The 11,894-nt window shown below is 40.3% G+C and overlaps 1 protein-coding gene across 1 annotated transcript; it reads right to left on the reverse strand.

Moving 5' to 3' along the window:
• Nucleotides 1–6,479: 6,479 nt before the first annotated feature.
• LOC118557425 (zinc finger MYM-type protein 1-like) lies at nucleotides 6,480–9,574 on the reverse strand. Its single transcript, XM_036127415.1, has 4 exons — nucleotides 9,359–9,574; nucleotides 9,074–9,149; nucleotides 7,353–7,460; nucleotides 6,480–7,223 (listed from the first exon to the last, which is right to left on the reverse strand). The coding sequence occupies exons 1-4, from the start codon at nucleotides 9,361–9,363 to the stop codon at nucleotides 6,480–6,482; spliced, it is 933 nt and encodes a 310-aa protein (XP_035983308.1). The 5' UTR covers nucleotides 9,364–9,574.
• Nucleotides 9,575–11,894: the final 2,320 nt, after the last annotated feature.

Consider the following 11,894-nt stretch of genomic DNA (forward strand, 5'->3'; position numbering starts at 1 on the left):
TTGGATGTATGGCCTCAGGATCTCGTCACGGTAAGTTTGTGCAATCAAAATTCCATCTGTGCACCTGTGTTCTTCGTCCATAACAGATACCTGTCCTTACCATAACCCCACCGCCACCATGGGCCACTCAATCCACAACATTGACATAAGAAAACTGCTCAACCACACGATGCCACACATGCTGTCTGCCATCTGCCCTGTAAAGTGGGATTCCTCTGTGAAGAGAATACCTCTCCAACATGCCAGACGCCAGTGAATGTCAGCATTTGCCACTCAAGTTGGTTATGACAACGAACTGGAGTCAGCTGGAGACCCCGATGAGGACCACGAGCATGCAGATGAGCTTCCCTGAGATTGTTTCTGACAGTTTGAGCAGAAATCCTTTGGTTATGTAAACCGATTGTTTCAGCAGCTGTTCCAGTGGCTGGTCTCAGATGATCTTGGAGGTGAACATGCTGGATGTGGAGGTCCTGGGCTGGTGTGGTTACATGTGGTCTGCGGTGGTGAGGCTGGTTGGAAGTGCTGCCAAATTCTCCACATGGGGTAGAGAAATGAACATTCAATGCATGAGCTACAGCTCTGGTTGACATTCCGGCTGTCAGCATGCCAATTGAACGCTCCCTCAGATCTTGCAACTTCTGTGGTATTGTGCTTTGTGACAAAACTACACCTTTCAGAGAGGCCCTTTATTGTGGGCAGTCTAAGGCACACCTGTGCACTAATCATGGTGTCTAATCAACATCTCAGCAAAGAGGAGGGCTCACTATCACAGATAAACTGGCTTGTGAACAATATTTGCGAAAATGGGGACATTATGTTGTAATGATCTGTTTTGAGGGTGAACCCGGAATAGAACCAAAACTCTGCTATGTTGATTAATGGTTTATTTGAGAGATGATGAGGAGTGGGAAACAGACAGGCTACTAAACTGAGTCCAACAAAAGGTAAGGCAAAACATCCAGGTAACACCTTGTACGGGATCAGGCAAACAGAACTGGGCAAAAACAGACAGAACAGGTCAATAAAACAGAAACAAGGTGCTGGGAGCTCTTACCAGGTGCGGGACGGAGTGCATGAAAGAATGAGAGACGAACCGACAACTAGCTGAGGAGGAGGTAAGGCTTAAATAAACAGACTAACAGGTGAGCGGAGTGAAAGACTAATTAACCTAAGGTGGAAGCAATTACAGAACTGGAGAATAAACCAAAACCCAAGGACAATAATAATAATAATAAATCGCAGCACTAAGATCAGAACTAATAATCTAGAACGCAAATAAACCAAGAGGCAGAAAAATACTAAACAAACAAATAAATGTGAACCAGAACAGAATATAAAATAAACAGGCTAAACTGGACTTCAGAACTTAAAAACACGAAGTAAACATAAGGCAAGGAAACTAACTTAACCGAATCATAAACAGGAATCAAGACAGAATATTACATATGTGTGGAAAAGTTTTAGATCTTTGCGTTTTAGTTCATCAATGGGAGCAAAACCAAAAGTGTTACGATTATATTTTTGTTGAGTGTATAAGAACTAGAGCATAAAAGCTAAATTACATACCATGCGTTCTTTCACTACTTTCTCAGGGTCTTCATTCAGGTACAACGACAACGCCTTAAGGATGCACTCTCTTTTCACATCAATGTTGTCAGTGTGCGGGCCACACAAAGGAAACACAAACATGAGGAAAACTTGTTTAACCAACTGGGAGACTAAAAGTCACACACTTAATGCTACATTAAACAAAAGAAACATTATTTTCTTTCAAATGTAAACCCATTTTATCTTTAACTGTTGGAAAAGCAAAAATGCAATGAAAGAAGTGACTTGTTACTCTATCATGGGAGGTTATTTGAGTTAACTTTGTCAAAAGCTGGAATCACAATCAAATAATTTTTCGTTCAGTGGAAATGTCCTCTTTCCAAAATGTCTTACTTCTATCTTCTCCCCATCACATTTCCTCCTGAAATGTCAACATCACAGTGACGCATTTGGTAGTTTGTCCCATTAGTTTTTACCTGGGTCAGGAGCATCAGGATGCTCCTGATCTCCCCTCCTTGTGCACCACCCTTCTTGCCAAAGACCTTGAGCAGTTTTGATGATTGAGCATCCAGCTCGGAGAAGAACTTTGGCAGCAAACCGATTGTTGTTATCCTCTTGAACTCAGCACATAACTTGGCATAAGAAATTGGTAAAGAGAAATTTAACCATCAATGTACTAAGACAACCAATTAGTTTAACAATTGCAATTTTCCAAATCTTTGAAAAATCGTTTGGAAACATTTTTTGAGTGCTACCTACACAGTTAGCTATTTTTCTCATTCAACAGAAGCACAAGCCTTACGTTATAACTTGAGAAGGTGGCTAATCAGGCTTGAAACAACATATGATACAACACCAATTAGTACAAGGGGGAAATAAAAGAAAAAAATATTTCCAAACTATTTTTGAATTTAAAATATGTACATACTATCATTGTTTATTAATTTACCTCACGTACACTGAAGAGAGCTGGCCATCTGGTTTTAAAAACTGTAATCATGGGTGCATCTCGAATAACTTCTTGCCTTCTATGAGAAAAGGTCTTAGCCATCATTGCTGCGACTGTGTCCTTATTGTTCCTTTTCTTTGCTTCTGAAATGAGGACCTCTCTTAGCTTTTCAAGTATCTCTGCAGATTCCCCTGATGGGTAGGAAGGACAGTAATTCACCTCAGCTTTCCTGGGCTTCTTCACACCGTAAGCAGGACTGCTTTTCTCTGCAGGTTTATTTGTTAAGGAATTTAGTTTGACCTCTGGGCATCCAAGCCGCTTGAGCTTCCTTCTGTAGTTGGCAAGTTTATATTTCAAACTAACTTTCCAGCCAGCATATCCAGTGGTAGAGCCTGGTTCTCTCAAACAAGGATGAGATGTTACAAGGGCTTCTGCTGCTTCTTCGAATTCACTATCAGTGGGGTACACTTTGTACTGCACGATTGCTTCAGCCAAACTGTCAAGAATCGCAGCTTTAAGTCTGATGTCAGGGTCGAGAAAAGTTCCAGTTGCTTTGAATGCGGCATTGGCTTTTTCCAGCTGCAGCTCACAGTCATACGGGAATCGGGGAATGACAAAAACAATAGGCCATCCAGACGATCTTGAGGCTGCAGAATCAGGTGATGACAAATTGTCTGTGTCAACTGAGCCAGTTGAAAGTGATGAGTCATCACCACCGTGAGAAGTAGAAAAAAACGAGTAAGGGGGGGTTGGAGTGTCAAGCTGGCTGGAATCAAAATTTAGCTTTATGGTACTTTTGTCCTCGATCTCTGATATAGAAGTCAAGTTTGTAAGTTCATTGCCGAAATCAGCATCCATGAACTGAAGCCTGAAGTCAGACTGTACTCCACACTGCTTCTTAATGTGCTCAACAAGTTCAGGAACAGTCGCTGGAAGTCCATTCTGTAAAATCAGTCTTTGGGAATTGTTTTCCCCAATTACAACTCTGAGCATCACTGAAGCAGGCATTTCCAACCACTCTGAAAGTCAGAAGAAAAAATTAAATCACAAACAGGAAAAAAAAATAATGCATCACTTATATAATATGGGAAACAAGTATCATGGAAATAAAAAAAATCATTTCAATTACTTTGTAATGATGCAATTAAAACATATTTTTAAACAATAAGCTGCAAATATTGTATATTCATCAGTCAACAAACAGCTAAAATATGAAATGGGACTTACAAAAACAAACAAAAAACACATTTTACATGACAACTGCCCCCTGTTAAAACATGGTAAAAAGAAACAATATATGATCCAATTTTAACTAAGATGAAAGAAAAATTGAAAACAGAGATGCAAATAGAAAAGCAGATTGCCGTCTTTAATGTCAAACCTAAATAATTTTTGTTACTTCCGTTTTTGAATACACTTATTTTTCTTTAAAATAAGTCACTTGAATTATAAAGTGTGTAAAAGAATTTGGATGGTAGTGCAGACACAAATTATGTTTATTGATATGTAATTTTTAATGTCAGCACACCTTAAATACTGATGTGTCTTTTGAGTGTCACCATTCTCAGAGATCCAACAAAGTAGTCTGCCAGAGGGTAGTCATCTGCCAGATTTCTAAACTCGATGAGATCTGTCTTTTTGGTTGGACATGGCATGAGCTCAAAGGCTCTGTGGTGTTCACTATACAACGCATAAAGTCTCTTAACCACAAAAACCAGTCTCTCTTGTACAAGGGCGTAGGAATAAGTTTACAATTGGGGGGGACACATGTCGGAAATCTGAGATTCGTAATATTCAACAGAAATATATCTTAAGTACGCTACTTAAAAAAAGGCTATTTAATCTTTTACTTTATTCCTTTATAAATGTGTCTTGCAAAAATAATGCATTTAAAATTTACATAATGCATTTGTTCATAAGATGTGAGCATATCACCAAACAAAATGACTGGAGTCTTTTATTAAGCAAAGGGAGATGTCTTTCAAGGGCTTCAGCCCTTGGCATATTTAGTGTCCGCATACGCACTAGAAAATCAAATATTTCAGTTGGATTAAAAACAATTCAGTAGGCCACACAAGTGCAAAGTTTGATATGTTTTATTTTGTCAAACTTGCAATAATGGTCAAAAATGAATTTATATAGGTTGACTGACCATAGAACAATCTCTTTCATTAAACAAAATTCTGAGATGAAAGAGCCCTCACAGACAATGTAGTGAACAAATTATTCACATTTTTAACATTAAGTAAAAGAAGAAAAGAAAATCAATCAAAATATGCTTATTCAGTTTGTCGAACTGTATGACTAATTAAACCAAATCAAAAATGGAGAAATATTTACCAACAATAAATACACATTTAATAGACAAGCTTTTTAACTCACTGATTACAGTGTGCTTTAACTGTTGGAAAAGCAGTTAGCACAGAGATATTCAGTTTACGAAGCATTGTTGATTTTATTTTGTTTCTTTTGTTTATAGGCCACATAACCCTAGATAGAGATCAACACCTCTGTGCTTCTGAACAATTGCACTTTACAGCCATGCATTTATAATTCGCCAAAAATGTGCCGGACACATAAAAGGATGGCAAACACTGGCTTAGGCAAAAGAGCCAAAATGTTTTTTCCGCCTTTCATTTGCAGCCACAAATTGCTTGCAAATTGACTTCTTGTCCAGTAAATCAAGTTTATCTTTATGTACATGACAGACAGCAACATGATTAAGCCTGTTTTGAGTCATTGTAGACCGGAGCCACGTTTTGAGTCTACGAAGCGCACTGAAACTTCTCTCTGCCTCAGAGGATGAAACGGGGACTACCAAAAGCAACCTGACCAGAGTTTCCACTTGCCCAAAAAGTCTACGGACCTCTCCAGGCAGTCCACCAATGATCCCTGCAGCTTCTGCGCTGTTGCTAAATGAGTAGTTCAGTCTAAACATAGAAAGTTGCACTGAAAGTAACTCTCTATTCAACTCTGGGTATTTCCCAATGACTGCAGCATCAATCGTTCCACTGAGAAGTGTCTCTTCCAACTTTTGCAAAGTCAGCAAGTCATCCTGGTTAAATAGCCCAGTGAGCTGTGCATCTACAACATCCAATACTTTAAAGAATTCACCTCTGTAGTGGTCCTTGGCACATTCAGGTTGATGTGTCTTAGCTCCTTCAGTGAAGCGTTTTGGGGGTGGCCTTCTCTGTGTAACTGTGATGGGTTTAACACCCAAAGACTGAACCTCAGCCATCGCCTTTTCAAAAAGAGTGTTGAAACTTTCTTGATTTCTTTTAGCCTTAAGTGAAGTCTGAACAACTTTCACAGCAGTCCTCATTCCAGCAATGGTTTGAGTTCTCTTCTGGAAAGAGATGCTCAGGCATTCAAGCTTATCAATCACAGGTGAGGCAAGGATGAGACCCAAAACTGTTTTACCTTTCCTAAACTGCCCCAGCAGTCCATTAGCAGTGGATGCTGTGTTTGAGGCACCAGAAGCCATCTCCTGCAAGCTAGCCAGCACTGACCCATACTGTGACAAAACATCTCTGATTGCTTTGCTCCGTACTGCCCATCTTGTGGGGCAGAGGGGTTTTATTGCAGTGCACGATGGATTCTCTGTATGTGCTGTTGCTGCATGGATTGCCTTAAACTTCCCTGACTGAGAGAAAAGAACTCCAAGCTGGTTCACCCAATCCAATGCGTCTCTGATCAGAACTGAGGCTAAGCAAGCTTTCTGTGCAATTAAATTAGTGCAGTGTGCTCCACAATGAACAAAAAGTGCTAGTGGCTGCTCTTGCTTTATCAGTGCCTGTACACCTGCATGCTTCCCAGACATATTGGCTGCTCCATCATAAGTTTGACCTCGTAAACCATGCATTGGTAAGTTTAATCTGAGCAGCACATCTTTAACAACAGCAGCAAGGCTTTTTCCTGTTGTTTCAGAAACTGAGTACAAGCCAATAAACTCTTCATGGGGCTTCATGTCACTGTCAATGTATCACAGACAAATGCTTTCTTGTTCTTTCCCAGAAATGTCCTGTGTTCCATCCATAATAATTGCAAACTCAAAAATTGGTAGGTTTCTGATTGTATCTGCTATTTCACTGACAATACTATTGCTCATAGAACACAAGATTTCATTCTGTATCTGTGGACTTAGGTATTCTTTCTGAGACCTCAGCAACCACTTAGCCAAAAGGGCATCATCTTCTGCCAGATTTTTCAACAGTTGATACAAATTGCTGTCATCATCGTCATGCCCTCTCAAAGCTTGTCCCTGCCGTGCCAAATATTTTATGGAGCTCACAATTTTCTCCAGACAGTGCCTATTGTCACCTTGCTGAGTTGCCAAAGCACTGGATAATTGGGCATTTATAGGATGACTTTCTTGTGCAGTCACAGAAACAGCATGATGATGTGTGTGACTATTTTCATGTGCTTTAAATTTTTCTAATGCTTTTTTCCAATTTTTAAATCCAGAAGTGATAAAGGCGGGTTCGGATTTTGCACCAAATGGTGTGAGTTTGTCCTGGTAAATTGCCATGCAATAAAAACACAAAATGCCCTTTTTCACTGCATCATAATGTAGCCAGGGAAATTCCTTGTACCACTTTCCTTGGAAATGTAAAGTTCTGTTGGCTAGAGCTTGAGGGTCTATGAATTTTGGATGTGGCTGATTTGGCTCTGTTCTCTGTCCACTGACTTCAGAGTCTCTCAGCTGTGTGTCCCTAGTCTGAACTCCCTAGAAGGAAAAGTTACAATGTCACTCAATGCCCCTGAACTACACTTACTACAAGCAAAAGATTAAAATTTTCAACTTTTTTTGTGGACTCTCATGAAGTATCTACTGGTATGAGTTACTCTGTCTTACCTGTTGCTCCACTCCTGTCTCTCCCTCACTCTGACTTCCTGCCTCTAGCCCGGTTGCACTATCCTCTCCTTTTCCTGTCTCCTTTGTGCTGTCCCTGCATTGTTGCTCCTAAACATATGAGATGGTTTCAGAAATGAGGTACAGCTCTTGAGCCTAATATGGCCAATTTTAAATCAAACAAAACATTTTATTTGTCACATTACAGACTTTACGCGCAGAGTTAATCGCAGAGGCAAATAAAATCAATCGATTAAATCCTTTCAGAGTATTATCTCATGGACTCTGAACTAAAGTCTTTCTGACAGGGAGCTGACAGTGTGTTGAAGAACTATGGACAGGGCGCTTTGAAGCATCTGGTTCAAAAACGCATTCTAAACCTTTGGTAGAAATCCATCTATCCTTCCATTTTCTGTACACCCTTGTCCCTTAGTGGGGTCGGGAGGTGCTGGTGCGGGGTACACCCTAGACAGGTCGCCAGTCTGTCCAGACCTTTGGTAGAAATGGCGCCTTTAATTCCAGTTTGCAGTACAGAACAGAGAAAACTACAGAGTTGTCAATGTTGTGTTAATATATTTGTAGCCGGGGCACTATGGCCCTGAAGCATGGTGCTGCACACCCTTCCTCCTGCCCATATTTGGGGGACACTGTGATCAGGTGCAGCTGGGGGTAATCAAGCTCTTCTGGCTAAAAGGGGGCAGATAGCTGAGGAAAGACATCCGAGGCTGGGGATTCCTTACAGGTAAATCGACAGTTTTCATGTTACCTGGATGTTTTAAGGTGCTAATTTAACATGATTTATTCTGTGTGCAGGCTGACCTGTTACTGTTTCAGTTGGAATTTTAGTTCTGTTTTGCTACTGTTTCTTTGGTTGTTTGGTCTCATCTTAATTACCGTTTCACCACAGTTCCAGATTGTTTTGTTGTTTTCTTTCTCTTTTAGTGTTAGTAAAAGCAGGGGAGGATTTGTATTCTTCGGCTGCTGTCTGGGTTCGACCCACCTGGGGCCCTATGCTGTCCCTGGATCCTGCGCTGGTTTTATTCAGATTGAGTTAAGGGGATTAGTGGGAGGAGAGTTTGTTTTCTTTTTGTATTATATGCACTAAGGTTTTGGAGTGAGTGTGTTTTTGTTGGGGAACACTAAGGTGAATTCAGTTTGTGTTTTGTAGTCGTTCTCTCCCCCCCCCCCCCTCCCAAGGGATCTAATTAATTCAACTGGGTTTTTAACTTTTCTTCACAGTTAGCAGGATTCCAGACCAGCATAGGTGCTCACTTTTAAACTAGTTAGTTTTTTTTGTGTACAATAAAATACATTGATTTCTGTCTCTTGGTACCTGTATATTTAATAAATCATATATTTAATGGGAAACCGTGCCTCTGCTATTCCTTGCAACCTCCTTGACCTGGTACAAAAAGGGTCTAACGCATAGAAACGGTACCTGAGGTCACATATTTATAGTCTAAAAAGAGGAGCCAGCAGTTTATTTGAGGAAATAAAGGTGCAGAAGTTAATTAGTTGGTTAGCCGCTGCTAAGAATTAAAATTAACTCTCCCTGTGGTTTTAACTAACGATCAGGAGCGCGGCAGGTATAATATCTGTCCATTTCGGCTAAGCAAAACCACGCAAAAAATAAAAAATCCTCGTAAAACGCACGCCCAGACCGGGCTAATTTCAACACAAGGGCAACACAGGTGTTGCCCTTGTGTTGTGTGACTGTTACTCACACTGACGTTACTCTTTTTAAAAACGCTGAGTAAGTCCTGCTGCTGTTTCAGCCTTTTAGTTGGTGGTGGCATTGTACTGAAATGAGATAAAAAAAATAAAAAAAGACATTTTGGCTAGCGTAGCAAACGTCTAGAGGAAGTTAGCAGTTAAATATTGGATGAGAGATCATCCCAAGACTAAGATGACTAAACCAAAAAGATTCAGTTTCTATATATGAAAGTGAACTGACAACAAGACGTTATAAATAAGCAATATTCATAGCAGCATTCCCGACAGACCATTACCTCATTCACAAGTTTCTGACTTCTGTGTCGCTGTTTCCCTCCCTTCTGAGTGCTCACTCAGCAGTTCAGAGAGGGGAGGGGGAGTACAGTGACGTAACGCGATGCTGCGCCTTCAAAATAAAAGCACGCTAGTTAAAAAAATTTCAAAATCCAATATTTTGCGGTACAGTTTTTTGGGGGGGACATATCCACCTGGCTTCAATATTGGGGGGGACATGTTCCCCCCCGCTTCCTACGCCGATGCTCTTGTATAACAAAAATGTGATCTATTTGTCCAAACTCAGGCAGCCAACTGGTAGACCCATGGGCTACAATCATGCCCTTTTTGAAACGTATACCGTTAGTTGTCACACATGTAGTCATGTGTACCTCATTTGTTCAATGTTCTCCATTATTTCTTTTTTTAGAAGATCGACAGGAACAGTTGAGACACTTGTAATCTCAAAAGCAGGTTTTATAAAACTTGATGCTTTCATGTGATAACATCAGTTGGTGCTTGACAGCCAGTGTGAGGGGCACATTTTTGAAGCAGTTTGAATGTCGAATGACCTGCTTAAAAAAGCTATGCTTGGCCTCAAATCGCATGGTCCAGAGATTAACTAGAGGACCAAACTTCCTGATGAGTACAGGATAGTGTTCCAAGTAATGATGCTTGGGTAGAAGCTGCATATCAGGAAAGAGTTCTTGGTATCTTTTGTACGGAAATCCAAGGATCGACTTATTAAGATGCTCAAAACTAAAATATTTCTTGGCTATTAACAATGACAAGCACTGTGCAAGCTCCACAGGCACAACACCCTCCAACACATCATGCATGATATCAGGGGGATAACTTGAGAGAACGTCAAAGTGAGCAAGGTTTTTAATGAATACACACTGCCTTTTGACCCCAAAACAGCTTGAACCATCCTTCTGGGCAGAGTTCAAGTGTGTTTCATGTAGCTCTTTGGTTCTCAGAATGAATGAACCTGATTTCACATCTTTTGTTTGAATCTCTTTCCGTGTTGCAGTGCAGAATCGGCATATGTGCTGTGGTGGATGATCCTCCCTGTACTGTACTCCCTGTACTGAAGCTTTCATTAAAACCTGCAGTACTGTGAGCACCGAGGTTATCAGCAAGAACAACTTGAACAGTGCCTTTAACACACCTACCAAGCAAAGGAACAAAAATTCCATCTTGTTCAAGGGTTTTTAAATCCTGCAGTAGTAATTGCAAGACTTGGTCATAACCATACTTCTTCACATCATCAGATTTGCTCAAGACTGCTAAGTAAATTGAGGAAAGTTCTGAATGGGATCCTGGAGGCAAATTACTTAGAGTCCAGTAGATTGCACAGCGCTTGTGTTTTCTTCGAGAAGTACCCAAAGGATTGCATACTTCAAAGTCATCTATGTATAACGTTATCAAAATCCTAATATCATCCACTGAAAGGAAACAGTTTCTCTTAAAGAGAGACCCATCCTGAAATGACTTATAAGTATGCCATCCTCCAGTTATCCCATTACTCTGATAGGCTCTGTGGTTCTCAATGATCTTTTCCATAACATCCTTCCTATTTAAAAGTTGTTGCAAACTCTTAAGTATAGGCACATACTGGCAACTTTTATTTTCCTTTTCATTAAGCAAGTACTCAACAGGCTCGGTGACATTAAAGTTCTCTCTGTAAAACTTGTTGCGGAGGTATGATGTGCTCAAACAGCCACCCTCACCTATAGCTTTAAGCAAGGGGTGAGAGACTGAGAGGGCTGTGGCTACTTCAGTTGTCATTGACCTATCAAATGTGGAACTATGTTTCCTGAGTACATCTTCAATAATGTTTACAGAGAAGGGCATTGTGCCTGTACTAAACAAATAGTGCAGTTCCTCAAGAAACTCATCCATTTTTGTAGCTGGCTCATGAGCAAAATGTTCAAGTCTAAATAAAGCTGCAGCTAAATTTTGCCGAATTGTGTCAGACATAGTCTTGCTTAAATCTACATCTTCACTTGAAAAAGATCTGTTTATGTCCATTGCAGAGTCATCTGAGTTAAGTGCATCTTTTTCTACATTGTCAGACAACTCTTGAGAAACCCCAGCTGTAGTCACTATGCCTGGTTTGAAATCATTTAGCACATGGGGGTTGTGTTTCCTGTTTTTGTGCGAGTGATATTTTCCGTAGATATTTGTTTTGTGATCACAATCCCTGAAAACACAGGCAACAGTTTCATGGCTTTTGAAATGAATGCCTAAATGTGAGAAAAAATCTCTCTCAGAAGACAGAGTACTACAGGTGCACAAAGGACAACTAAATGTTGTCAATTCCAGAAGCTTATGAGAATCTGGTTTGGGATGAACTCTAGATAAGTGGATGTGCAAAGCATTCAGTGTCTTGAAATTACATAGACAATTTGAATACAGGCATGAGTACCGTTGCCTATTGCGGTGCATTAGTCTGATATGTTTGAGAAGCTCATATCTACTCTGAAAACACAAACTGCACTCCTTGCACCTCCACATAACTCAAGTGTAAAGCCTAGCCAACCCTATCTGGATGTA

Source organism: Fundulus heteroclitus, chromosome 3, assembly GCF_011125445.2.
Source record: "Fundulus heteroclitus isolate FHET01 chromosome 3, MU-UCD_Fhet_4.1, whole genome shotgun sequence".
NCBI classification, from domain to species: domain Eukaryota; kingdom Metazoa; phylum Chordata; class Actinopteri; order Cyprinodontiformes; family Fundulidae; genus Fundulus; species Fundulus heteroclitus.